At 47.0% G+C, this 27,257-nt stretch overlaps 1 protein-coding gene across 2 annotated transcripts; it reads right to left on the bottom strand.

The window, feature by feature from the left end:
• LOC122940771 (TBC1 domain family member 24-like) lies at positions 1–26,904 on the bottom strand. Of its 2 annotated transcripts, XM_044297519.1 has the most exons (8): positions 26,837–26,904; positions 23,917–24,066; positions 19,744–20,770; positions 18,956–19,114; positions 8,933–8,996; positions 8,078–8,176; positions 3,543–3,855; positions 1–1,535 (listed from the first exon to the last, which is right to left on the bottom strand). In XM_044297519.1, the coding sequence occupies exons 3-8, from the start codon at positions 20,766–20,768 to the stop codon at positions 1,390–1,392; spliced, it is 1,806 nt and encodes a 601-aa protein (XP_044153454.1). In that variant the 5' UTR covers positions 20,769–20,770; positions 23,917–24,066; positions 26,837–26,904; the 3' UTR covers positions 1–1,389. The 2 variants fall into 2 exon arrangements, with proteins under 2 accessions (XP_044153454.1, XP_044153453.1); XM_044297518.1 differs by lacking the exon at positions 26,837–26,904 and having other exon boundaries at positions 23,917–25,360.
• Between the last annotated feature and the right edge of the window lie 353 nt (positions 26,905–27,257).

A 27,257-nucleotide genomic window follows, 5' to 3' on the forward strand; every position in this document is an offset into this window, starting at 1 on the left:
AAAATGTTATAAAAATTTTGCAACAAATTGTGCTGGTTTTTCTGCAGATTTTTTTGCAGTGGATTCTAAGACTTGAGATAAAAAAAATCGTTCTGATCATATTTCTGCCGCTTCTGTGCCGAGGCTTCCCTGGTCCCTCGACCGGCTCCTGTACCAGCAGTGACGATTGAGCACATGAGCTGTCACGTTTCGGCGCATCATCAGAATGACCTAGGGAACCGCCACCAGACTGATTTTCCAAATGCGAATCCATCTGCAGCATTTCTGCCAGCGTGCCGTAACCCACAGCTTTTTTAAACCTGCGCACGATATTGCAGAGTGTTTAGCACCGAGGGAACAGTACATTTCCACCCATAAGATAAGGCTGTTGTCAGTTTATGCAAATCTCATCATACATTTCCAGACGGAATAACAGAGGAACAGCAAAATGCAGAATTTTAAGAAAACGTTCTCTAAAATGTTTATTATATGAGGAATAGCGCACAACAACAGCGTGCTGGCCATGGCCGTGCTGCGGACCGCTATACAGGCACAGACCTGCTACGGTCGTGTGCATGAGGCCTAAGACTCAGCACAGGAATCACAGCAGACCCTTTGGTTTAGTGATCGATGACATTTATGGCGTAATTATATCAATATGCCAGAGATGTATATAAAATGAAGCCCCCTTTTAGGGCCTGTCCAGCCCAGAAACCCCATTGTCATACACGGTATTAGTTCAGGGTCCTCATCACTCGGGCAAAGAGAGTCTCTTCCTCTGGAGGACCCGTCCTGTCCTACATTACATAGACAAACACTGATTTGAATGGAGACTGTGTAATGCCTCATTTCCCCTGTGATGGCGCTGCAGGGAATTTGAACACTTTCTGCCAGGTTCCCCATGGATTACGTCTGATTGTTGGGGGTACCAACAGGGCACTTTGTGATCTATCGCCACCTAGTGTCCAAATGAGGGAAAACCTGTCATTAATAATGGTCATTATATCTATCGCCACCTTGTGTCCAAATGAAGTATTCTTCTGTTATTCATAATGGTCATTATATCTATCGCCACCTAGTGTCCAAATGAACAAAACTTCTCTAAATAATAATGGTCATTACATCTATCGCCACCTAGTGTCCAAATGAACAAAACTTCTCTAAATAATAATGGTTGTAAAATCTATCGCCGCCTAGTGTCCAAATTAGGAACACCTGCTATTAATAATGGTCATAATATCTATCGCCACCTAGTGTCCAAATGAGGCAGACCCCTGCCATTAATAATGGTCATAATATCTCTTGCCTCCGATCAGCCATCTTTAACACCCGCAGGGCAATCCCTTGCTATTTAAAGGGCACAAAGGGTCATCTCTTTGGGGTTATATACATTTTTTTGTTGTTGCATATTTAGGAGTTTTTGCAGCCCCAGACTTCCAGGTGCTGTATATGAAAGTTTTCTTCACACAGAGGCGGGTTGTCGAAGGTTTCACAATGCTCTGTCCTCCCCATATTCAGGTCAGCGTCAATATTCAAGGCTTGTCCTCCGCCTCCACCTGAAACAAGATATCACAGTATGCCTTAAAGGGGTGTTCCAGTATAATAATACCGATGATCTGTCCTCAGGATAGGCTATCAGTGTCTGATCAGCGGGGGTCCAGCACCTTGCACTCCTGCTGATCAGCTGTTACCGAGTAGCTCCAGTATTGGAGGTTGGCGCCGAAATGACACTGATATGTCTGCTGAGTAGGGAACTGTAATGTATTGGTATTTTTTAAGTACTGATTGCTTCTGTCCCTTTATTTCTGTTCCCTTTTATTATTACCATTCTGTGTAATGAGGTGCCTTGTAATCTACTATCCATCCCCCATTGTGATGATAAGAACACGTTCCTGAGTGATCTCAGAGACTGCACTAACAAGTTAATTGGGATTCCACCAGGAACTTCATCCTAGGTAGGATGTATGACTTGCCATATCTCTTGTACACCCTGGGGTGTTGGTCATGTGTTATAACTCAGCCATATGTTATAGCATGATCGAGCGGATCCCTAGCCTATATTTAGGCTAGTGATGCTTAATTACTTTTTATTATTCTGTATGTGATTTGTTTGTGTTATCATAGATTTAATCACTTAGTAAATATATGTATTTATTCACTTAGCCTGCGTAAGTTTATTCATTCTCTAATCTTTTGAATTCACGTTACGTTACATGGATGTGCTGGACACTGCAGCGCTGCTCCCCTTTACTTCAATCGGTGCAGTGCTTCAGTAACCAGCCCCATCGACTGCGTAGTATCGGCACCAACTTCTAGCACCAGAGCTGCTGCAAAACAGCTGATCAGCAGGGTGCCGGGTGTATGACCCCCCACCCATCAGATACGGATAGCTTGAGGACAGGTCTTCAATTTTAAATACCAATAAAAAAAATGGGAATTTGAAGGAAGGGGGTTCTTTCAGTCCTTCAGTGCCCCCCCTCCACCCCTGCAACGCTACTGTGGGATGCTGCTGGTTTACTATGGCCGCCAGGGACCTAACAATGGTCTTCATGTCTGAGGCAGGGTCTAATAGGCTGCCTGTCAGCAGAACACTGACAGGCAGGCAGTAATTTGGTATCTTCCGTAACACCCCATATTATAAAACAAAGATATCACGTATCCTGCATGATGAACGTCATCAAAAAAAGGAAAAACAATGCCAGAATTACTAAATAATTGCTAAAAAAAGTGGTCAAAAAGTCATATGTTCCCCCAACCCACAAGTCCGCACACAAAAAACAAGCCCCACGATGGAAAAATTTAAAAGTTACGGAATATGGCGGCATAAAAATGAATGATTTTTGTGCATTTATTATGCAAAAGTAGGAAAACATAAAAAACTCTTTAAATGTGGAGTCGTACTGATCAGCAGAATGAAGTTGTCATGTCATTAGTGTTGCACAGAGAACACCGTAAAAAGAATTGCTATTTTTTTCAATTTCCATGAAAAAAAAAATTAAGAAAAATGTACGCAATACACTATATGTACTCCAAAATGGTGGCCTTAAAGGGGTTGTCTCACCTGGAACATTGGTGGCATATCGCTAGGAGTTTCAACTATCTGTAGAATGCAGCTACCAAAGAGAAGGAGAGTGCACTGCGCATGCACAGCCACGCTCCATTTATTTCTGTAGAAATGCTGAAAATAGTCGAGCGCTGGAGCGGCTTTTTCCGGCAGTCCCATAGAAGTAAATGGAGCGGTGGCCACGCTGGCACAGCGTGCTCTCCATTAATTTCTATAAGAGTTCCAAAACCGCGCACTGTACGGCTGTTTTTGGTGCTCCCATAGAAGTGAATGAAGGGAAGCTGCGCATGCGCAGTGTGTTCTTCCAAACTTTGGTTGTTCCATTCTAGGACCTCTGGGACTAGCAATTTAAAGATGAGACAACCTCTTTAAATATGGCAGGCAAAAAAATAAAATAAAAAATCGCCAAGTTCGGAAGGCCACAATAAGCGGCGTATCTCAGCAATGACAGGACCCCCACCATGACCCACACCACCAGCGTCTTCCTGTCCCAGCTCACCTATTATAAAGCCCTGGCTGTTTCCAGACATAAACATGGAGGCCGTTTTAGAGGGCAGCTGGAAATGTCGTACAGAGAGGAACGGAGATAAGCGGTTTGGGCTTCCTTCCGCTGGGACGGTCAGGAAATTTGTAGACTGGGAGGGACTGCTGGGAGCTGAGGTCATAGTGGAAGACCGACGTCTCGGGGTTGGGGAAAGACGAGCGCCGTAAGAGTAAGATCGAGGTCTGGAGCGTGGGGAAGGCGGGGCGGTCTTCACCATCTCTGGTTTCCTCACTACGACCCACTCGTACCTCTCCATGTCTGGCCGAATCTGCAAGGAAAACAGATGAAGGCTGAATGAATAATATGTCTTCAGTAGATTTAGTAGGATTTCCCTGTTGTGATTCTGAATGTTTTCTATTGCTCCCTGTTATCTGCCACCTCAGGCTGGATACAAGATGAGATACGGCCTCAGGCTGGATACAAGATGAGATACGGCCTCTAGCCTGGATACAAGATGAGATACGGCTCTAACCTGGATACAAGATGAGATACGGCCTCTGGCCTGGATACGAGATGAGATACAACCTCTAGCCTGGATACAAGATGAGATACGGCCTCAGGCTGGATACAAGATGAGATACGGCCTCTAGCCTGGATACAAGATGAGATACGGCCTCTAGCCTGGATACAAGATGAGATACGGCCTCTAGCCTGGATACAAGATGAGATACGGCCTCTAGCCTGAATACAAGATGAGATACGGCTCTAACCTGGATACAAGATGAGATACGGCCTCTAGCCTGGATACAAGATGAGATACGGCCTCTGGCCTGGATACAAGATGAGATACGGCCTCTAGCCTGGATACAAGATGAGATACGGCTCTAACCTGGACACAAGATGAGATACGGCCTCTAGCCTGGATACAAGATGAGATACAGCCTGTAGCCTGGATACAAGATGAGATACGGCCTCTAGCCTGGACACAAGATGAGATACAGCCTCCAGCCTGCATACAAGATGAGATATGGCCTCTGGCCTGGATACAAGATGAGATACGGCCTCTGGCCTGGATACAAGATGAGATACAGCCTCTAGCCTGGATACAAGATGAGATACAACCTCTAGCCTGGATACACGATGAGATACGGCCTCTAGCCTGGATACAAGATGAGATACGGCCTCTAGCCTGGATACAAGATGAGATACGGCCTCTGGCCTGGATACAAGGTGAGAGACGGCCTCTAGCCTGGATACAAGATGAGATACAGCCTCTAGCCTGGATACAAGATGAGATACAGCCTCTAGCCTGCATACCATACAGCCTCTAGCCTGGATACAAGATGAGATACAGCCTCTAGCCTGCATACCAGATGAGATACGGCCTCTAGCCTGGATACAAGATGAGATACAACCTCTAGCCTGGATACAAGATGAGATACGGCCTCTGGCCTGGATACGAGATGAGATACAACCTCTAGCCTGGATACAAGATGAGATACGGCCTCAGGCTGGATACAAGATGAGATACGGCCTCTAGCCTGGATACAAGATGAGATACGGCCTCTAGCCTGGATACAAGATGAGATACGGCCTCTAGCCTGGATACAAGATGAGATACGGCTCTAACCTGGATACAAGATGAGATACGGCCTCTAGCCTGGATACAAGATGAGATACAGCCTCTGGCCTGGATACAAGATGAGATACGGCCTCTAGCCTGGACACAAGATGAGATACGGCCTCTAGCCTGGATACAAGATGAGATACAGCCTGTAGCCTGGATACAAGATGAGATACGGCCTCTAGCCTGGATACAAGATGAGATACGGCCTCTAGCCTGGATACAAGATGAGATACGGCCTCTAGCCTGGATACAAGATGAGATACAGCCTCTAGCCTGCATACCATACAGCCTCTAGCCTGGATACAAGATGAGATACGGCCTCTAGCCTGGACACAAGATGAGATACGGCCTCTAGCCTGGATACAAGATGAGATACAGCCTGTAGCCTGGATACAAGATGAGATACGGCCTCTAGCCTGGATACAAGATGAGATACGGCCTCTAGCCTGGATACAAGATGAGATACGGCCTCTAGCCTGGATACAAGATGAGATACAGCCTCTAGCCTGCATACCATACAGCCTCTAGCCTGGATACAAGATGAGATACAGCCTCTAGCCTGCATACCAGATGAGATACGGCCTCTAGCCTGGATACAAGATGAGATACGGCTCTAACCTGGATACAAGATGAGATACGGCCTCTGGCCTGGATACGAGATGAGATACAACCTCTAGCCTGGATACAAGATGAGATACGGCCTCAGGCTGGATACAAGATGAGATACGGCCTCTAGCCTGGATACAAGATGAGATACGGCCTCTAGCCTGGATACAAGATGAGATACGGCCTCTAGCCTGGATACAAGATGAGATACGGCCTCTAGCCTGGATACAAGATGAGATACGGCCTCTAGCCTGGATACAAGATGAGATACGGCCTCTAGCCTGGATACAAGATGAGATACGGCTCTAACCTGGATACAAGATGAGATACGGCCTCTAGCCTGGATACAAGATGAGATACGGCCTCTGGCCTGGATACAAGATGAGATACGGCCTCTAGCCTGGATACAAGATGAGATACAGCCTGTAGCCTGGATACAAGATGAGATACGGCCTCTAGCCTGGATACAAGATGAGATACGGCCTCTGGCCTGGATACAAGATGAGATACAGCCTCTAGCCTGGATACAAGATGAGATACAACCTCTAGCCTGGATACACGATGAGATACGGCCTCTAGCCTGGATACAAGATGAGATACGGCCTCTAGCCTGGATACAAGATGAGATACGGCCTCTAGCCTGGATACAAGATGAGATACGGCCTCTGGCCTGGATACAAGGTGAGAGACGGCCTCTAGCCTGGATACAAGATGAGATACAGCCTCTAGCCTGGATACAAGATGAGATACAGCCTCTAGCCTGCATACCATACAGACTCTAGCCTGGATACAAGATGAGATACAGCCTCTAGCCTGCATACCAGATGAGATACGGCCTCTAGCCTGGATACAAGATGAGATTTGGCCTCTAGCCTGGATACAAGATGAGATACGGCCTCTAGCCTGGATACAAGATGAGATACGGCCTCTAGCCTGGATACAAGATGAGATACGGCCTCTAGCCTGGATACAAGATGAGATACGGCCTCTAGCCTGGATACAAGATGAGATACGGCTCTAACCTGGATACAAGATGAGATACGGCCTCTGGCCTGGATACGAGATGAGATACAACCTCTAGCCTGGATACAAGATGAGATACGGCCTCTGGCCTGGATACAAGATGAGATACGGCCTTTAGCCTGGATACAAGGTGAGAGACGGCCTCTAGCCTGGATACAAAATGAGATACGGCCTCTAGCCTGGATACAAGATGAGATACAGCCTCTAGCCTGGATACAAGATGAGATACGGCCTCTAGCCTGCATACCAGATGAGATATGGCCTCTAGCCTAGATATCAGATGAGATACGGCCTCTAGCCTGGATACAAGATGAGATACGGCCTCTAGCCTGGATACAAGATGAGATACGGCCTCTAGCCTGGATACAAGATGAGATACGGCCTCTAGCCTGGATACAAGATGAGATACGGCCTCTAGCCTGGATACAAGATGAGATACGGCCTCTAGCCTGGAGACAAGATGAGATACGGCCTCTAGCCTGGAGACAAGATGAGATACGGCCTCTAGCCTGGATACAAGATGAGATACAACCTCTAGCCTGGATACAAGATGAGATATGGCCTCTAGCCTGGATACAAGATGAGATACGGCCTCTAGCCTGGATACAAGATGAGATACGGCCTCTGGCCTGGATACAAGATGAGATACGGCCTCTAGCCTGGATACAAGATGAGATACGGCCTCTAGCCTAGATATCAGATGAGATACGGCCTCTAGCCTGGATAAATGATGAGATACGGCCTCTAGCCTGGATAAATGATGAGATACGGCCTCTAGCCTGGATAAATGATGAGATACGGCCTCTAGCCTGGATACGGCCTCTAGACTGCTCCCAACATCTCCTAACAGCTAGGTCAGAACGCCCCAGATGGCGGGCAATTCATAGAAACGACCGTCCTTCTTTCAGTCCAGTAATGAGCCCCATCCTAAAGTCTGTCTGCTGGCCAAAATGTCTTTGAGTGCGTTGTCGAGATATGTCTAACAGACAACGATCTCTCACCAAGAGGTACACTACTCAAAAGTAGCCCCTGTGAGCCTTTTTATAAGGCAATAGGGGAAGCACTGTTAGACCGTCTTGTGGAAAGTCCTCACCTGTAGTCGCTTACATATCAGCCCGAGACAAAACTGCAGGATCAGTTTTGCAGCAATACGACATTTCTATCTGGGGCGGTATTTTTTGGGTCACTGAGTGTTCACCTTCAGGGGTGGGAGACATTAACATGCATATACAGCAATGACTGATATAACACTCTTATAATACTCCTGCACCGTAATAAACAGCCGGTCACTTACAGAAAACACGAAGCACTCTCCGGTTCCAAAAAACGTGCAGACCTGTCCGCAGCACTTCTTCCTTTCACTCCAGTCTGTAGAGAGGTAGGCCCCACACACCTGATGGAGACAGGACGGCAGATCGGGTATAATAAGGTACAGAGATTATATACACTGGCTCTGAAACCACAGAACCAAAGTGTACATATTCCTTGCCCTTTCCTGCTTGCTGTCAGTGAATGGAAAAACGTGTAACATCGAGAGGTTAAAGACATAACTTAACACTTATTGCAGGGTTTTATACATTTGTATCCAGTCTGAACAAACCTCATCCAAGTCTGATACATTTCACTTGCACTGATACATTGTAGCAAACTATCAGAGAAATGGCGCGGTTGTGTGACTGCTCCCTTAGAATGTAAACAAGAGTGTCCCTTTCACTGACAGCAAGCAGAGGTATTGAAATGGTGATGAATTGAATCACAAAATGTGTGTAAAAGGAGCCAAACATATCATTATACCATAATTAAAGGGTTTGTCCAGAGGAACTTATATATATATATAACTTGCAGAGGGTTTAAAATAAAAAAAGAAGCATTACTCACCTGCATCGATCCCCCGCCGCTGCCTACTGGTCCCTGCTGCTCTTCACTTCCTGGCAGGAGATGCTCAGCCAATCCCAGGCCACAGGAGTGACCTGCATCAGCTGAACGGGCCTTTCCTGGCATGTCCACACCGAGGAAATGAACAGCTGCGGGGATCGGTCAGCATTAAAAGCGCAGAAGGTCGGGAATCAGCAAGATGAGCAATGCTTCTTTTTTTAAAAAAAATTTAACCCACCATGAGCCATATATAAGAAAAATAAAACATTGTTACCTGGTTTTCGGTGGTCTTGATGAGCAAGACAGTGGGCTCCATCCCTTCACAATGTGAATAAAATCTGCAATCAAAGGCAAGGAGATTAGATCGGAAATCACAATGCGCTATATAAGGATTCACGTAGATAATCCGAACAGTGGCTCATCAGAAAAGGTGGCTTCACAAACCGTGCCTAGCCACATAATGAGCTTCTTAAAGGAGCCCTCCAGACCCAGGAATCAAGATTGGGTCCAACGTCTTAAAGGGAACCTGTCACAAGCCTTTCGCCCACCACCAACAACCAGTTCCACCCCTCTATCCTCGAACATTGTCCTTAGTATCCAGAAAGATGTCTCATTTAGATTTAAAAAAATTGAAGTTTAAAGCTCGTTCACACATAAGCAGATGACCTATTTGTAGTCAAGGAGGTGCAGACGCTCAGGAGCGGATGTTCACGATGTAAATCCCCAAATCTAGTTTGACTGACATCCCTGAGGACAGACATACATCATCGCAAGCCTGGTCAGAGTCAGGTGGTACAGGCCTAGCTTGGGCGCATGCGCAGTGGGACCCTGCAGCCATGACAGATACCCTGTGCTTCACCGCGCGTGCCACGGAAGCAGGGCACAACAGAATTTTGGCCGTGCTTGCAATGACGTACCCCTGTCCTCAAGGATGTCAGTCATGAATACCCCTCCTACAAGAAAAATGGCTGTCCTGTTCACTTGCTTTCCATGTAGCAGGGGATGCTGGGTAGTTCTGAAAACTTTGGAGAAGCAAAGCTCTTATAATTTTCTGCCACGAAGCTGGTCTCTCTCGGATGGATACAAGCAATTTTGGGATTTATTCGGCTATTTTATTTCGGGATTGACCTTAGTAGCTTTGTAGAAATTGTAAGAAAATTAGAAGACGTCTTAGAAATCAGAAGAGAAGAAGCAAGTTCATACGAGTGCTCTGACTGCCCCCTGGTGGAATTAAATGGAATGACAGACCAGTGAAGGTTGTGGGCTCCGCTTTACAGATACTGAGGACCTGTTCTGAGGGTAGGTATTCAATATCAGATCGGCGGGGGTCTCACACCTGGCACCCCCACTGATTAGCTGTTTCGGCTGCCAGAGACTATACAGTGTACAGAGCGGAAGCAGAAGGCCCCATATGCTGTGTAGTTTCTGGCATACTGAGAGCTAAGCTGCAGTACCCTGGTATGGCCACTACACAGTGGATGGAGCTGTCTACCTCCAGTGCCGCAGCAGCCAGATGCCCACAAATCAGATATTGATGACTTATCCAGAACATAAATCAACAATATCAGTAGCCCGCAGAACCCCTTTAATCAGCTGTCTGATATTTTATGTATTGGGTTGTTAAGGTGCCACACATCGAGTGTGTAATGTGTCCTGACTCTTCTCCGATGGCAGTAAAAGAGGGATCAGGCATGTTGGATTCAACATGCTCAATCCTTTGTTCCCAGAGGTATCTGGCAGCGTTTTTTTCCTCTTGAAACTAACTAGAGGCTAATAACCTGTAACATCACCGTTGGATCTTTTGTGATCCGTAAATTGTGGAGCCGCAAAACACGGATGACGTCAGTGTGCATTCCGTATTTTGCGGAACGGAACAGCTGGCCCCTAATAGAACAGCTCTATCCTTGTCCGTAATGCGGACAGTAATAGGACATGTTCTATTTTTTGCAAAATGGACATATGGAAACTAAATGCATACGGAGTCATTTTCGTTTTTTTGCTCCCCTCACGGAACGGACATGGGAAAACAAATACGTTTGTGTGCATGAGCCCTAAGTGATGCAGAGGCTTCACTATTGTGAGGGGAGCAATAAGGGGCAGCACTATTGTGAGGGGAGCAATAGGGGGCAGCACTATTGTGAGGGGAGCAATAAGAGGGAGCACTATTGTGAGGGGAGCAATAAGGGGCAGCACTATTGTGAGGGGAGCAATAAGGGGCAGCACTATTGTGAGGGGAGCAATAAGGGGCAGCACTATTGTGAGGGGAGCAATAGGGGGCAGCACTATTGTGAGGGGAACCATAAGGGGCAGCACTATTGTGAGGGGAGCAATAAGGGGCAGCACTATTGTGAGGGGAGCAATAAGAGGGAGCACAATTGTGAGGGGAGCAATAAGGGGCAGCACTATTGTGAGGGGAGCAATAAGAGGCAGCACTATTGTGAGGGGAGCAATAAGGGGCAGCACTATTGTGAGGGGAGCAATAAGGGGCAGCACTATCGTGAGGGGAGCAATAAGGGGCAGCACTATTGTGAGGGGAGCAATAAGGGGCAGCACTATTGTGAGGGGAGCAATAAGGGGCAGCACTATTGTGAGGGGAGCAATAAGGGGCAGCACTATTGTGAGGGGAGCAATAAGGGGCAGCACTATTGTGAGGGGAGCAATAAGGGGCAGCACTATTGTGAGGGGAGCAATAAGGGGCAGCACTATTGTGAGGGGAGCAATAAGGGGCAGCACTATTGTGAGGGGAGCAATAAGGGGCAGCACTATTGTGAGGGGAGCAATAAGGGGCAGCACTATTGTGAGAGGAGAAATAAGGGGCAGCACTATTGTGAGGGGAGCAATAAGGGGCAGCACTATTGTGAGGGGAGCAATAAGGGGCAGCACTATTGTGAGGGGAGCAATAAGGGGCAGCACTATTGTGAGAGGAGAAATAAAGGGCAGCACTATTGTGAGAGGAGCAATAAGGGGCAGCACTATTGTGAGAGGAGCAATAAAGGGCAGCACGATTGTGAGGGGAGCAATAAGGGGCAGCACTATTGTGAGGGGAGCAATAAGGGGCAGCACTATTGTGAGGGGAGCAATAAGGGGCAGCACTATTGTGAGGGGAGCAATAGGGGGCAGCACTATTGTGAGAGGAGCAATAAAGGGCAGCACTATTGTGAGGGGAGCAATAAGGGGCAGCACTATTGTGAGGGAGCAATAAGGGGCAGCACTATTGTGAGAGGAGAATAAGGGGCAGCACTATTGTGAGGGGAGCAATAAGGGGCAGCACTATTGTGAGGGGAGCAATAAGGGGCAGCACTATTGGAGGGGAGCAATAAGGGGCAGCACTATTGTGAGGGGAGCAATAAGGGGCAGCACTATTGTGAGGGGAGCAATAAGGGGCAGCACTATTGTGAGGGGAGCAATAAGGGGCAGCACTATTGTGAGGGGAGCAATAAGGGGCAGCACTATTGTGAGGGGAGCAATAAGGGGCAGCACTATTGTGAGGGGAGCAATAAGGGGCAGCACTATTGTGAGGGGAGCAATAAGGGGCAGCACTATTGTGATGGGAACCATAAGGGGCAGCACTATTGTGAGAGGAGCAATAAGGGGCAGCACTATTGTGAGGGGAGCAATAAGGGGCAGCACTATTGTGAGGGGAGCAATAAGGGGCAGCACTATTGTGAGGGGAGCAATAAGTGGCAGCACTATTGTGAGGGGAGCAATAAGGGGCAGCACTATTGTGAGGGGAGCAATAAGGGGCAGCACTATTGTGAGGGGAGCAATAAGGGGCAGCACTATTGTGAGGGGAGCAATAAGGGGCAGCACTATTGTGAGGGGAGCAATAAGGGGCAGCACTATTGTGAGGGGAGCAATAAGGGGCAGCGCTATTGTGAGGGGAGCAATAGGGGGCAGCACTATTGTGAGGGGAGCAATAAGGGGCAGCACTATTGTGAGGGGAGCAATAAGGGGCAGCACTATTGTGAGGGGAGCAATAGGGGGCAGCACTATTGTGAGAGGAGCAATAAAGGGCAGCACTATTGTGAGGGGAGCAATAAGGGGCAGCACTATTGTGAGGGGAGCAATAAGGGGCAGCACTATTGTGAGAGGAGAAATAAGGGGCAGCACTATTGTGAGGGGAGCAATAAGGGGGAGCAATAAGGGCAGCACTATTGTGAGGGGAGCAATAAGGGGCAGCACTATTGTGAGGGGAGCAATAAGGGGCAGCACTATTGTGAGGGGAGCAATAAGGGGCAGCACTATTGTGAGGGGAGCAATAAGGGGCAGCACTATTGTGAGGGGAGCAATAAGGGGCAGCACTATTGTGAGGGGAGCAATAAGGGGCAGCACTATTGTGAGGGGAGCAATAAGGGGCAGCACTATTGTGAGGGGAGCAATAAGGGGCAGCACTATTGTGAGGGGAGCAATAAGGGGCAGCACTATTGTGAGGGGAGCAATAAGGGGCAGCACTATTGTGAGGGGAGCAATAAGGGGCAGCACTATTGTGAGGGGAGCAATAAGGGGCAGCACTATTGTGAGGGGAGCAATAAGGGGCAGCACTATTGTGAGGGGGCACCATAAGGGGCAGCACTATTGTGAGAGGAGAAATAAGGGGCAGCACTATTGTGAGGGGAGCAATAAGGGGCAGCACTATTGTGAGGGGAGCAATAAGGGGCAGCACTATTGTGAGGGGAGCAATAAGGGGCAGCACTATTGTGAGAGGAGAAATAAAGGGCAGCACTATTGTGAGAGGAGCAATAAGGGGCAGCACTATTGTGAGAGGAGCAATAAAGGGCAGCACGATTGTGAGGGGAGCAATAAGGGGCAGCACTATTGTGAGGGGAGCAATAAGGGGCAGCACTATTGTGAGGGGAGCAATAAGGGGCAGCACTATTGTGAGGGGAGCAATAGGGGGCAGCACTATTGTGAGAGGAGCAATAAAGGGCAGCACTATTGTGAGAGGAGCAATAAGGGGCAGCACTATTGTGAGGGGAGCAATAAGGGGCAGCACTATTGTGAGAGGAGAAATAAGGGGCAGCACTATTGTGAGGGGAGCAATAAGGGGCAGCACTATTGTGAGGGGAGCAATAAGGGGCAGCACTATTGTGAGGGGAGCAATAAGGGGCAGCACTATTGTGAGGGGAGCAATAAGGGGCAGCACTATTGTGAGGGGAGCAATAAGGGGCAGCACTATTGTGAGGGGAGCAATAAGTGGCAGCACTATTGTGAGGGGAGCAATAAGGGGCAGCACTATTGTGAGGGGAGCAATAAGGGGCAGCACTATTGTGAGGGGAGCAATAAGGGGCAGCACTATTGTGAGGGGAGCAATAAGGGGCAGCACTATTGTGAGGGGAGCAATAAGGGGCAGCACTATTGTGAGGGGAGCAATAAGGGGCAGCGCTATTGTGAGGGGAGCAATAGGGGGCAGCACTATTGTGAGGGGAGCAATAAGGGGCAGCACTATTGTGAGGGGAGCAATAAGGGGCAGCACTATTGTGAGGGGAGCAATAGGGGGCAGCACTATTGTGAGAGGAGCAATAAAGGGCAGCACTATTGTGAGGGGAGCAATAAGGGGCAGCACTATTGTGAGGGGAGCAATAAGGGGCAGCACTATTGTGAGAGGAGAAATAAGGGGCAGCACTATTGTGAGGGGAGCAATAAGGGGCAGCACTATTGTGAGGGGAGCAATAAGGGGCAGCACTATTGTGAGGGGAGCAATAAGGGGCAGCACTATTGTGAGGGGAGCAATAAGGGGCAGCACTATTGTGAGGGGAGCAATAAGGGGCAGCACTATTGTGAGGGGAGCAATAAGGGGCAGCACTATTGTGAGGGGAGCAATAAGGGGCAGCACTATTGTGAGGGGAGCAATAAGGGGCAGCACTATTGTGATGGGAGCAATAAGGGGCAGCACTATTGTGAGAGGAGCAATAAGGGGCAGCACTATTGTGAGGGGAGCAATAAGGGGCAGCACTATTGTGAGGGGAGCAATAAGGGGCAGCACTATTGTGAGGGGAGCAATAAGTGGCAGCACTATTGTGAGGGGAGCAATAAGGGGCAGCACTATTGTGAGGGGAGCAATAAGGGGCAGCACTATTGTGAGGGGAGCAATAAGGGGCAGCACTATTGTGAGAGGAGAAATAAGGGGCAGCACTATTGTGAGAGGAGCAATAAGGGGCAGCACTATTGTGAGGGGAGCAATAAGGGGCAGCACTATTGTGAGGAGAACCATAAGGGGCAGCACTATTGTGAGGGGAGCAATAAGGGACAGCACTATTGTGAGGGGAGCAATAAGGGGCAGCACTATTGTGAGGGGAGCAATAAGGGGCAGCACTATTGTGAGGGGAGCAATAAGGGGCAGCACTATTGTGAGGGGAACCATAAGGGGCAGCACTATTGTGAGGGGAGCAATAAGGGGCAGCACTATTGTGAGGAGAACCATAAGGGGCAGCACTATTGTTAGGGGAGCAATAAGGGGAACTGCTGGATGTAAACAAGTATGTTCCTATTCAATGACAATAAGCAAAGATCTTGCAAATAGGAATTAAAACACAACGGCCCAAATTTATTAATCCGTTTACATCAGCTTTTGCTGTAAACAGTTGAAAATTGTGCAATTCCACTTTTTACGCAACATTTAGCATAAGTTACCAAAGTGGGTCTGGTTTACCATGAGGAGGAGTGGTCTAAAACATTTAGGAGTATATTTTATTTTCTGACTTTAGGACAGTCCAAAATGCACTACATTTATTAAGAGGTGTGCGCCTTTTAATAAACTACAAAGGGTATTAAGACAGTTACATAAAATGGAAAACCCCTTTAAGGTATGGTTACTTGGCTATTAAAGGGAGTCTGTCAGCACTTTTTACCATGCTAAACTGCTGATAGCACAGGGTAGGGCCCGGGGAGAGCAGGACAAACATGCCTTTTGTTGAGCTTTTATTATCAGGTGTAGTGTGAATATGAAGTTTTATTCTGACAGGTTCTGCTTCTTAACCCTAAGTTCACACCTGAGCGTTTTACAGCGCGTTCAAACGCGCTGTAAAACGCTCAACACATGAAAAGCAATGCTTCCCTATGGGAATGGTTCTCACCTGGGCGTTTTACAGCGCGTACGATCGCGCTGTAAAACGCCCGACGCTCAAACAAGTACTTGAACTTCTTTGGGGCGTTTTGACGCGCGTTTGTGGCCATAGGACACTGCAGTCAATGACACAAACGCACGTCAAACGCGCGTTTACTATTACAAAAACCGCGCGTCAGAAACGCACGTCAAAAACGCGCGTTTGACGCGCGTTTGGGAAACGCTCAGGTGTGAAAGCAGGGTAAAAGCCAAGGAAGCTGAGAATTACTGTTCCCTGGGCTGCAGCGGTGACATCCCGTATCAGTAGTATAACTAGAATTAAGGGCCCCACCACCAGTCCCCTTAATGCAGACCTCAGGAGCAGTGAGTAATACCAGTGCTACGACTACTGTAGGAGCACCATACTCGCTGCTCCCTGGACCTTTAAAATACATTTATATGTCCTCCTCCTTCCTGAGTCCCTGTAGCTGCAACTTCCCCTGCTTCCATGCTAGCTATGCCCCTGTCCCGTATACTGCTGCAGCAAATCAGTGGTCTCAGCGGTCTCTCAGGGCATACAACACTGAGGCCAGTGATTGGCTGCAGCAGTATATGGAATGTCACTGCTGCAGCCACAATACGTTACTGGCTGCAGCCCTGGGAACAGCGAGGAGCAGTTATGGTGGCGGTGAACGCAAGGTAAGTGTTTTTATTATTTTACGTGCCCCACAGCAGATTAGTATAATAACATTTTAACTCAGACAATCCCTTTAAGGCCTCATGCACACGACAGTATTGCTTTTTCAGTGTTTTGCGGTCCGTTTTTTACGGATCCGTTGTTCCGTTTTTTGTTTCCGTTGTGTTTCCGTTTTTCCTTTCCGTTTTTCCGTTCCGTTTTTCCGTATGCCATATACAGTATACAGTAATTACATAGAAAAAATTGGGCTGAGCATAACATTTTCAATAGATGGTTCAGCAAAAACGGAACGGATACGGAAGACATACGGATGCATTTCCGTATGTGTTCCGTTTTTTTTGCGGACCCATTGACTTGAATGGAGCCAAGCACCGTGATTTGCGGACAAGAATAGGACATGTTCTATCTTTTCACGGCACGGAAATACTGAAATACTGAAACGGAATGCACACGGAGACACTTCAGTATTTTTTGCTGAACCATTGAAATGAATGGTTCAGTATATGTTCCGTATACTGAGCTAAAAAAACGTCCAGTATACTGAACGCAAAATACTGTCGTGTGCATGAGCCCTAAGGCAGACAGCACTTAACAGTGAAGCTCCTCCCTGGGCACGTGTAGGAGCAGACTGACAGAATAAAACTTCATATTCACACTACTTCTGATAATAAAAGCTCCACATAAGGTATATTTGTCTTGCTTTCCCCAGCCCCTAGCCAGTGCTGTCAGCAGTTTCGCATGGTCAAAACTGCTGACAGATTCCCTACAAGTCAGCTTCATGGATGGCAATTTTAAGTTATCTCTACGCTCATAATGCTTCCCAGAATATCTGAACAAGATGTCACCTTCGATTACACAATTAACGCCGGGCATGCAAAAATCCGTTCCTCGCCCTGTTTTTATTGCAATGTCCTAATTCCTATTTCCTGCCCTTGATAAATGTGTTTTCTCGGCTTCTGGCAATAGATTGGCTGCATTTTATACAAACCGCTCGGTAAAAGTGACTCAGGCATTAAATTACTTTTCCTTCTTAGAGGTCTATCTCTAAAAGCTATGCAAAATAGGAAACCTGGAAATAAATCACTGGGTGTAAATTATTAGTCATTTTGCCAACTGTATTATTTTAGGCCAACTTTCAGCCATTTAGACCCATTTAACCCTTGGGTGGACCACCCTGTGCACACATGCATCCATCGGGGAGCATGCCACATATGGTGAGCAACAAATGTGATGGTTCATCACCTACCATGGGGCATTGGCCAGGTACCATGCTGGTGGTGTGGTGACGGGAGCTACCCCATTGTTGTTACAGGACAGGTGATTGATTGTTACCTACTTTTACTCTGTATGTGATTTGTTTGTAACTTTATAGTGTTTTATATTTTCATTCTATCACACTTAGTAAACACTTTATTTCACCTAGCCTGTTTAAGCCTATTTTATTATCCAATCTTTAAATTCACACTATAACACTACCCTATAGGAGTCTAGTGGCTGCCTCTATGGTATGCTTGTCTTTGACTCCCACAAGCCTAAGGCCTCTTTCACACGGCCGTTGCGGGAAAATGTGCGGGTGCGTTGCGGGAACACTCGCGATTTTTCTGCGCGAGTGCAAAACATTGTAATGCGTTTTGCACTTGCGTGAGAAAAATCGTGCATGTTTGGTACCCAAACCCGAACTTCTTCACAGAAGTTCGGGCTTGGGATCGATGTTCTGTAGATTGTATTATTTTCCCTTATAACATGGTTATAAGGGAAAATAATAGAATTCTGAATACAGAATGCATAGTAAAATAGCGCTGGAGGGGTTAAAAAATAAATAAATAATAATTTAACTCACCTTAGTCTACTTGATAGCGTAGCCCGGCATCTTATCTGTCTCCTTTGCTGAACAGGACCTGTGGTGAGCATTCATTTCAGGAACAGGACCTGTGGTGACGTCACTCCGGTCATCACATGATCCATCACCATGGTAAAAGATCATGTGATGGAACATGTGATGACTGTGACGTCACCACAGGTCCTGTTCAGCAAAGGAGACAGACGAGATGCCAGGCAGCGCGATCAAGTGGACTAAGGTGAGTTACATTTAAAAAATATATATAATTTAACCCCTCCAGCGCTGTTTTACTATGCATTCTGTATTCAAAATGCTATTATTTTCCCTTATAACCATGTTATAAGGGAAAATAATAATGATCAGGTCTCCATCCCGATCGTCTTCTAACAACCGTGCGTGAAAATCGCACCGCATCCACACTTGCTTGCGGATGCTTGCGATTTTCACGCAACCCCATTCACTTCTATGGGGACTGAGTTGCATGGATTATCGCACTGCAACGCACAAAGAGGAGCATGCTGCAATTTTCACGCAACGCACAAGTGATGTGTGAAAATCACCGCTCGTGTAAACAGCCCCATAGAAATGAATGGGTCGGTATTCAGTGCGGGTGCAATGCGTTCAACTCGCGCATCGCATCCGCGCGGAATACTCGCCCGTGTGAAAGGCGCCTTATAGTGACAGATGACCCGAGTACAAATTTGATCAGTGCTGTTACCTCTGAAGACTATAGCCATGCTGAAGGGTAGAGAACAACAGAACTGGGGGGTACAGGGAGTAGCGTTCTGGAATCCATGACCACACCGTCCTCATTTCATGGGCTGTTACGATTTCCGAGGAGAACTGTGTGATGTCTATGGACATGTGAGCCGGTTGTCTGCAAGAAAACAGGACATGATTATTGCCAATGTTGCATCGATGCACTGAGCATTTCTATCTACAAAACTACAACTCCCAGCATGCACGCTTGCATGGCTGTTCCTGTTATTTCCTCAGAAGTGAATGGAGCATTCTGTGAGTCATGGTTTCAGAACAGCTGGAATGCGGGAGGTTGCTGATCCCTGATCTACTACTAAAAACCACAGTGCTACCATACAGCCAGATATTCAGTCGGTCCATATGGTAATGCGCCGTCCATTTGAATTGACTCAATACCTATGCAATACGGTAGTGCCAAACAATAAATTGGCCCCTACTGTGCCACACACTGGTGCCACATAATATAATTCAGCCCAGTACTGCCCACTTAGTTGTGCCACACACAACAAAAGTAACCACACATAGTAGTGCCTACATAGGACCACTGGCATCTATAGGGACATCCAAGTCAAGGGTTGTAATACTGCATTTTACTGGAGAAATTACATTTTGAAGAGATAACATTGATAGAGGTCCATGATTTGGGATCCCCAATGTTTCCCTAAAGAAAGGGTGCAACAGTCCTTTCCCCTCCCCACCACCAAACGTGGCTCAAAAGATGGAATTCCCTTCTAAATATCCATTCACCTTGGTTGCATGACGGTGATCCCACTCTGCGACAAAGCCTTTCTGTTGGCCATGTGTAGAAGCCAGATCTCCTTGTGGGAGAAAAGCCTAATGCTGAAGGCTTTCTCTAACAGCTTCTCCACACAAACGTGGCTGGAGATGTTCTTGACAAATTCCTGGATGTCATTTTTAACGTCCTGACCCTCATACTCAGTGTGGAGCTTGTACTGCTTGAGCAAGGCTAGAGCCACCCGGTACAGCACCTTGTTGCCCTCAAGAAGGAAGATATCAAAGACCCTGATGATGTATTCAAAGGGCAAGTCTCCGAAGATCCACATCAACCAATCTGAGAAGACCTCCGATGAGTTTTCACAGTGGATAGTGATGAACTTATGGCCAGCCTGGCAATACTTTTTGGCTAAGTCTCCAAAAGTCATGCCGGAAGCTTCATAGGACAAGAAACTTTGCTCGATGTAAGTCTTGTGGTGTTCCGAGCATGAAATGAGGCGGCATGTCCTCTCAAAACACTCTGCTTCATCTTCACTAAAATGCATCAAGAGGGCCACCACGGCGGGCAACGTGGGGCAATATGTGATGTCTGGATACTGGTCACCAATGCATATAAGTATCTTCTTCACAGCAGTTTCACCTCGAGCATTCAGGCAATACATGGGCATGGGACAACACTCCAGGAATTCTGGTAACGGGTGATCATCCAGTCCACTCTGCCCGAAAAGACGCTCCGACACATTATGATAAACGGTTGCGGTGGGTGTAAATATCCGACAATTAATATTTTTGGTGATCTGGTTGTAGGCTTGAGCCCTGACGGCTCGATTTTCACCCCAAGTTCCGTCTCTTGCCATTTTCTTCAGGTCCTTCTGTGATTGAGGAATCTCCACATGGGAGGTTTTCAGTGGTCCGGTTTTAGCGGGGAATTGGTCCCAGTCCACAAAGTGCCCACAGTCAGCATAGGCACTGGTATCGATTTCCCAGTCATCTGCGTCTGGTGTAATGATCACCGGGGGTTCACAAGAAATGCTCATTTCTGGGAAAGAAGGAGAACATATTAGATGATGGTTAATCATTTAGTAGGTGCTCTAATTAGTTTATGGGAGACTCCTACTAAAAGGCCCCAGTAGGGGGGACACTCTTTACATGATCAAGAAAAGTGCCTGGAACAAAGTGTGGAGGGTAGAGGACCTTTGGTTCATGTATCTAAGTCTATCATGAGTGGTACTATCTCTGAGAAACCCACAGTACTACATCGGAGGGTTTGGCCACCGTACATCTAATGTGTATGGGCAACTTTAAAGGGGTTTCATCAATATGAGATTGGCAGGGGTCTGACTCTCGGAACACATTGCCGATATACGGCGGTCAAAACAGCAGGACCGATCAACCATGTAATGCTGACGGAAGATCTTGGGGGGAGAAAAGGATTGGGCTGTTGGATTACAGCATGCCTGATCGTTATGCTCTGGGTGAGAGAAGCTGCTGGCAGAAGTATGTGGCAGCAGCTTTCTCCGTTTTTCCCGTTCAGAATACATGCATGCTCGACCGCTTGTATCGCAATGTGTATGGCATCCTCCTGACTCTCCCCGGATGTCAATAAGGATTGGGCATGTTGAATTTAAACTGCCCGATCCTTTTGTTCTTGGTGAGATAAGTGTATGGCCAGCTTTAGCCCAGGTAGGGTTAGGTTCACATCTGCGGCAGATTTTATGTTCTAGCATAGGACACTTGCATCGCCCGATGGATCCCGCTGAGTGCCGCCCTTTCCGGAATGGATACCAATACTTTTTTGCCAGGATGTGCCATGAAGGCTCCTGCCGGAACCTCCGCTGCAGATATGAACCTGCCCTAGGAGACAGCCGGCGACTATGGGGGCTGCGCCAGCTGCTCTATTTCACATAAATGCAGCAGAATTGCACATAGCCTAGCCCACATGGTTGCTGTTTATGTGGCTACAGGGCGCAGGGCGTGACCCTCAAAGTAAACCCGTGACCCAGCAATTACCGCACTGCAGTCAACAAGTCCATAGGCAACGCACAACACACGCCGCTCTTTATGGTGAATTTGAGGTCACATTTTGCCCTTGTTTTTCTACAGTGTTGTGAGAGGGTTTTTCTTGTGTAGATGTTTTTGAGTTTTCTGAGAGGCAGATGAAGGAGGGAGGTGAAGTATAATAATGCCATAATACAAACCCAATAACAGTCTGAATAATACTGCCATATAGTGCTTATATAATAGTGCCATGGAGTATAACACTAACAGTGCTATGATCTGCCTATATAATACCACCATTATGCTGCCTATATAATACTGCCATAGAGTACAACACGAGCACTGCTATGTACTGCCTGTGCAATACCACCATAATGCAGCCATACAGTACCTGTATAATAGTGTCACAGAGTACAAAACTAACACTAGTGCCTATGTAATACCACCATAATGCTGCCCTATAGTGCCTATATAACAGTGCCATAGAGTACAACACTATGCAGTGTGCCTATATAATAGTGGTCCAAATGGCGATAAGAAAGCAATGTCTGACCGAATGTGGCCAAACAAGTAATCATTGAGCCAGAAAAAATACCGCACTGACTGCACTTAACCCGCTATCCCTCTCCCAGGAAGCCTGTACCAGGCTGTGTGCGGTGTTTCAGTAGAGCTGACCTGCAGTACTGCACACAACCCGTGGACAGGTGTGGCGCTGTCGACAGGTGTGGACACCTGGATTAGCCTACAGCAGGGTAACTAGGTTAGAAGTCCCCAAGGACAGATCACCGTCTTGAATATGAAATGTTTTACGCTAAGGAAAAATGTCTGGGATGTCTCTCCTACTGTTTTGTGTCAGTCTTTACTTTAGTTCTGGTATTCTATTCATGAAAAAAGGAAGTGCATGGGACCCTCTCAGGCTACATTCACACAACCGTATGCATGAGTCCTCACCCGTTCCGCAAAATTGTTTTTTCATTGATTCATTCATTATACAGCATGTCCTATTCTTGTCGCAATTTCTATGGTAGCGGCAGCCACGTGCAGTCCACAAATTGCGGAACGCACGCCGGCCAGTATCCGTGTTTTGCGGATCCGCACGGTCGTGTGAATGTAGCCTTATGCTGCAGGGAATGAGCTAGTGGGAAGACACATAATAAGGCTACATTCACACAACCATATGTGTATGTGTTTTGCGGTCCGCAAATTGCGTATGAGCAAAACACGAATACCACTTGCGTGAATGTAGCCGGCCCTATGATAGAAAAACCTATTCTTGTCCGGATCTACGGATGCGGACAGCACATTGTGGGCTGTCCGCATCTTTTGCGGCCCCATTGAAATGAGTGGGTCCGCACCCGTTCCGCAAAATTGCAGCATGGATGCGGAGCCCAAAATACGGTCGTGTGAACGTAGCCTAAAAGAGATCTGGAGCAGCGGCACGCATTTCCGACCAGCTGCTCCATCCACTTCAGGGGGGCTCCCCGTTCTCATAATCAGTCGGAGTCCCAGCGGTAGGACCCCGCCGATCTAATAGTATCCCCTATCTCAGCGATGGCTAACCTCCGGCACTGGAAAAACTACGACTCCCAGCATTCTCCATTCATTTCTATGGAGTTCTGAGAACAGCCAAGCAAGTGTATATTTTGGGAGTCGTAGTTTTAGCACAGCTGGAGTGCTGGAGGATAGCCATCATCCTATGGATAGGGGATAATAACTTTCTGTAACCGGAATACCGCTTTAAGGAAGCTGAGATATGAGTAGCTGTTTGCTCTGGTCCTATACTGTAAATGGAGGAAAATGGGATTACGGGCTTAACTGGAGTTACCCTTTAAGTGTGGATCAGCCTTTAAAGGGGTATTCCAGAAGTTTCAAGTTATCACCTATCCACAGGAAGGGGGATATCTATTAGATGGGTGGTGGTCCCACTGCTCAGACCCCCCCCCCCCCCCCCCCCACACCCACCTTTAAATGAACGAGGTCGCACATGCTCATTACTATGGCTGTTCCGGAGATAGCCCCAGACAGCGCTCCACAGAAATGAATGGAGCGGTCGCACGCGTGCCCGACCGAGCTTTAGGGGGTAGCTCGTGATGGGTGGGGGTCCCAGTGGTAGGACTCCCACCATCTAATATCCTGTGGATAAGGGATACATCCAATGTGAAGGTGAGGATAGTAAACAGTCCTTACCTGCATGTACAGGACTCGGGTCCCGTCTGGATCCGTCACAAGCAGCAGCTCGGATGATGTCTGAGGTATGGTCTCACCTGTACCTCAGGAGGAGCAGGTGTCTTATCGCCGCCTCCGCCCACACCGCCCGGGCCTTGTTTTCTGTAATTACTGGAGATGTGGAGATACGGAGGACAGATTGCGCTCACACTCAGAGAGGAGCGAAACCATCACTTCTCAAGGACAAAACACGTATCGCCCGTGCAAAACATCAACAGACATTAGTCACCTCCATAAGTGCACTACCCTACAACCTGAACACATTGCTATTTCTAAGTGGATGAGTTACAACCGCGCACCCTGCCAGGAGGAGCAGTAAAGTGATTTAAAGGGGAACTCCACGTTTAGCTAACTTCTGATGCATTCTGCCAGGAAGAGCAGTAAAGTGATTTAAAGGGGAAACTCCACGTTTAGCTAACTTCTGATGCACCCTGCCAGGAGGAGCAGTAAAGTGATTTAAAGGGGAACTCCACGTTTAGCTAACTTCTGATGCATCCTGCCAGGAAGAGCAGTAAAGTGATTTAAAGGGGAACTCCACATTTAGCTAACTTCTGATGCATCCTGCCAGGAAGAGCAGTAAGGTAATTGAAAAGGGAACTCCAGATTTAGCTAACTTCTAAGCATCCTGCCAGGAAGAGCAGTTAAGTGATTTAAAGGGGAACTCCACATTTTGCTAACTTCTGATGCACCCTGTCAGGAAGAGCAGTAAAGTGATTTAAAGGGGAACTCCACATTTAGCTAACTTTTGATGCACCCTGCCAGGAAGAGCAGTAAAGAGATTTAAAGGGGAACTCCACATTTTGCTAACTTCTGATGCACCCTGTCAGGAAGAGCAGTAAAGTGATTTAAAGGGGAACTCCACATTTAGCTAACTTCTAATGCATCCTGCCAAGAAGAGCAGTAAAGTGCCGTGGCTTATAAGGTGGCACACACATGTCCATCCCTCGCTGCAGGCAGAAATACATGGCTTCTGGTCTGGGTGACAAGGAACCGATCCAGCAGCAGTTATCCGACGCTTGTCAGGAACGCTGGCAATAATGCCCCTCTTCTGTGATACCTTGTATCTAACAGGCGCTTAATTGTCTGCCAGCTCCAGCCCTGGCATCGCCTGGCACCTGACTAACATAATGCAGCCATTGTTACCCCGCTACTACAGCCGCCTTAGTGTTGTGGTGATGGGGAGCAGAACTGCTGCGCCCTCTGCAGACCCACAGAGTGTACTGCAGCATAATGGAAATGAGACTGTATCACATGACAGGCTTAGATACAGGGGCTCAACAGACAGTATCACATACAATAGGGTTAGATACGACGGCTCAATAGAAAGTATTGCATACTATAGGCTTAGAAATAACGGCTCAGCAGAAAGTATCACACATGATAGGATTAGATACACAGCTCAGCAGACAGTATCACACATGATAGGATTAGATACACAGCTCAGCAGACAGTATCACACATGATAGGATTAGATACACAGCTAAGCAGACAGTATCACACACGATAGGATTAGATACACAGCTCAGCAGACAGTATCACACACGATAGGATTAGATACACAGCTCAGCAGACAGTATCACACATGATAGGATTAGATACACAGCTCAGCAGACAGTATCACACATGATAGGATTAGATACACAGCTCAGCAGACAGTATCACACATGATAGGATTAGATACACAGCTCAGCAGACAGTATCACACATGATAGGATTAGATACACAGCTCAGCAGACAGTATCACACATGATAGGATTAGATACACAGCTCAGCAGACAGTATCACACATGATAGGATTAGATACACAGCTCAGCAGACAGTATCACATATGATAGGATTAGATACACAGCTCAGCAGACAGTATCACACAGGATAGGATTAGATACACAGCTCAGCAGACAGTATCACACATGATAGGATTGGATACACCACTCAGCAGACTGTATCACACATAATAGGATTAGATACACAGCTCAGCAGACAGTATCACACATGATAGGATTAGATACACAGCTCAGCAGACAGTATCACACATGATAGGATTAGATACACAGCTCAGCAGACAGTATCACACATGATAGGATTAGATACACAGCTCAGCAGACAGTATCACACATGATAGGATTGGATACACAGCTCAGCAGACTGTATCACACATGATAGGATTAGATACACAGATCAGCAGACAGTATCACACATGATAGGATTAGATACACAGATCAGCAGACAGTATCACACAGGATAGGATTAGATACACAGCTCAGCAGACAGTATCACACATGATAGGATTGAATGCACAGCTCAGCAGACAGTATCACACATGATAGGATTAGATACACAGCTCAGCAGACAGTATCACACAGGATAGGATTAGATACACAGCTCAGCAGACAGTATCACACAGGATAGGATTAGATACAATACTCAGCAGACAGTATCACACATGCTAGGATTGGATACACAGCTCAGCAGACAGTATCACACAGGATAGGATCAGATACACAGCTCAGCAGACAGTATCACACATGATAGGATTAGATACACAGCTCAGCAGACAGTATCACACAGGATAGGATTAGATACACAGCTCAGCAGACAGTATCACACATGATAGGATTAGATACACAGCTCAGCAGACAGTATCACACATGATGGGATTAGATACACAGCTCAGTAGACAGTATCACACAACAGGAAACAATACCAAGGTTCAACAAACAGTATCACAGAAGATAGAATTAGATACATAGGTTCAGCAGACAATATCCCATGTGACAAGCTTAGATACGGCAACTCAGCAGACAATATCACTGAAGGTAGGATTAGATACCCCAGCTCAGCAGACTGTATCACACATGATAGTCATGTCCTCTAATAATACCACCAGTCTCCACATGTCTGCCATGTTTGTTGTGTAAATTCAGCTCGAGGGCGGCATGTACGGCGTCGTCCTCCTCCTCCTCTCCCTGTGACCTCTATGAGGACATCACATGACTGATCCAGGTTAATGTAATAGAACATTAAAAAATAACAAAAACACCAACTTAAGTCGCAAATAAAGTACATCAAGTGCAATGCACACCTGACTGCAAAGTGGTGATACTCCGGCAGCGGGTCATGGAGGAAATGGAAGGAAGCATATAAAAGGCATGGACAAATATATTTAGACCCCCCCAAAGAAATCCCCTAAAAATATTCAGACCCCTATATTAATATCAGGCAAATCCCCTATATCAATCCCCAGACAAGAACCCTGTATTATTATCAGTCCCCAGACCAGACCCCTGTATTATTATCAGTCC

This window comes from Bufo gargarizans, chromosome 6 (assembly GCF_014858855.1).
Source record: "Bufo gargarizans isolate SCDJY-AF-19 chromosome 6, ASM1485885v1, whole genome shotgun sequence".
NCBI lineage: Eukaryota > Metazoa > Chordata > Amphibia > Anura > Bufonidae > Bufo > Bufo gargarizans.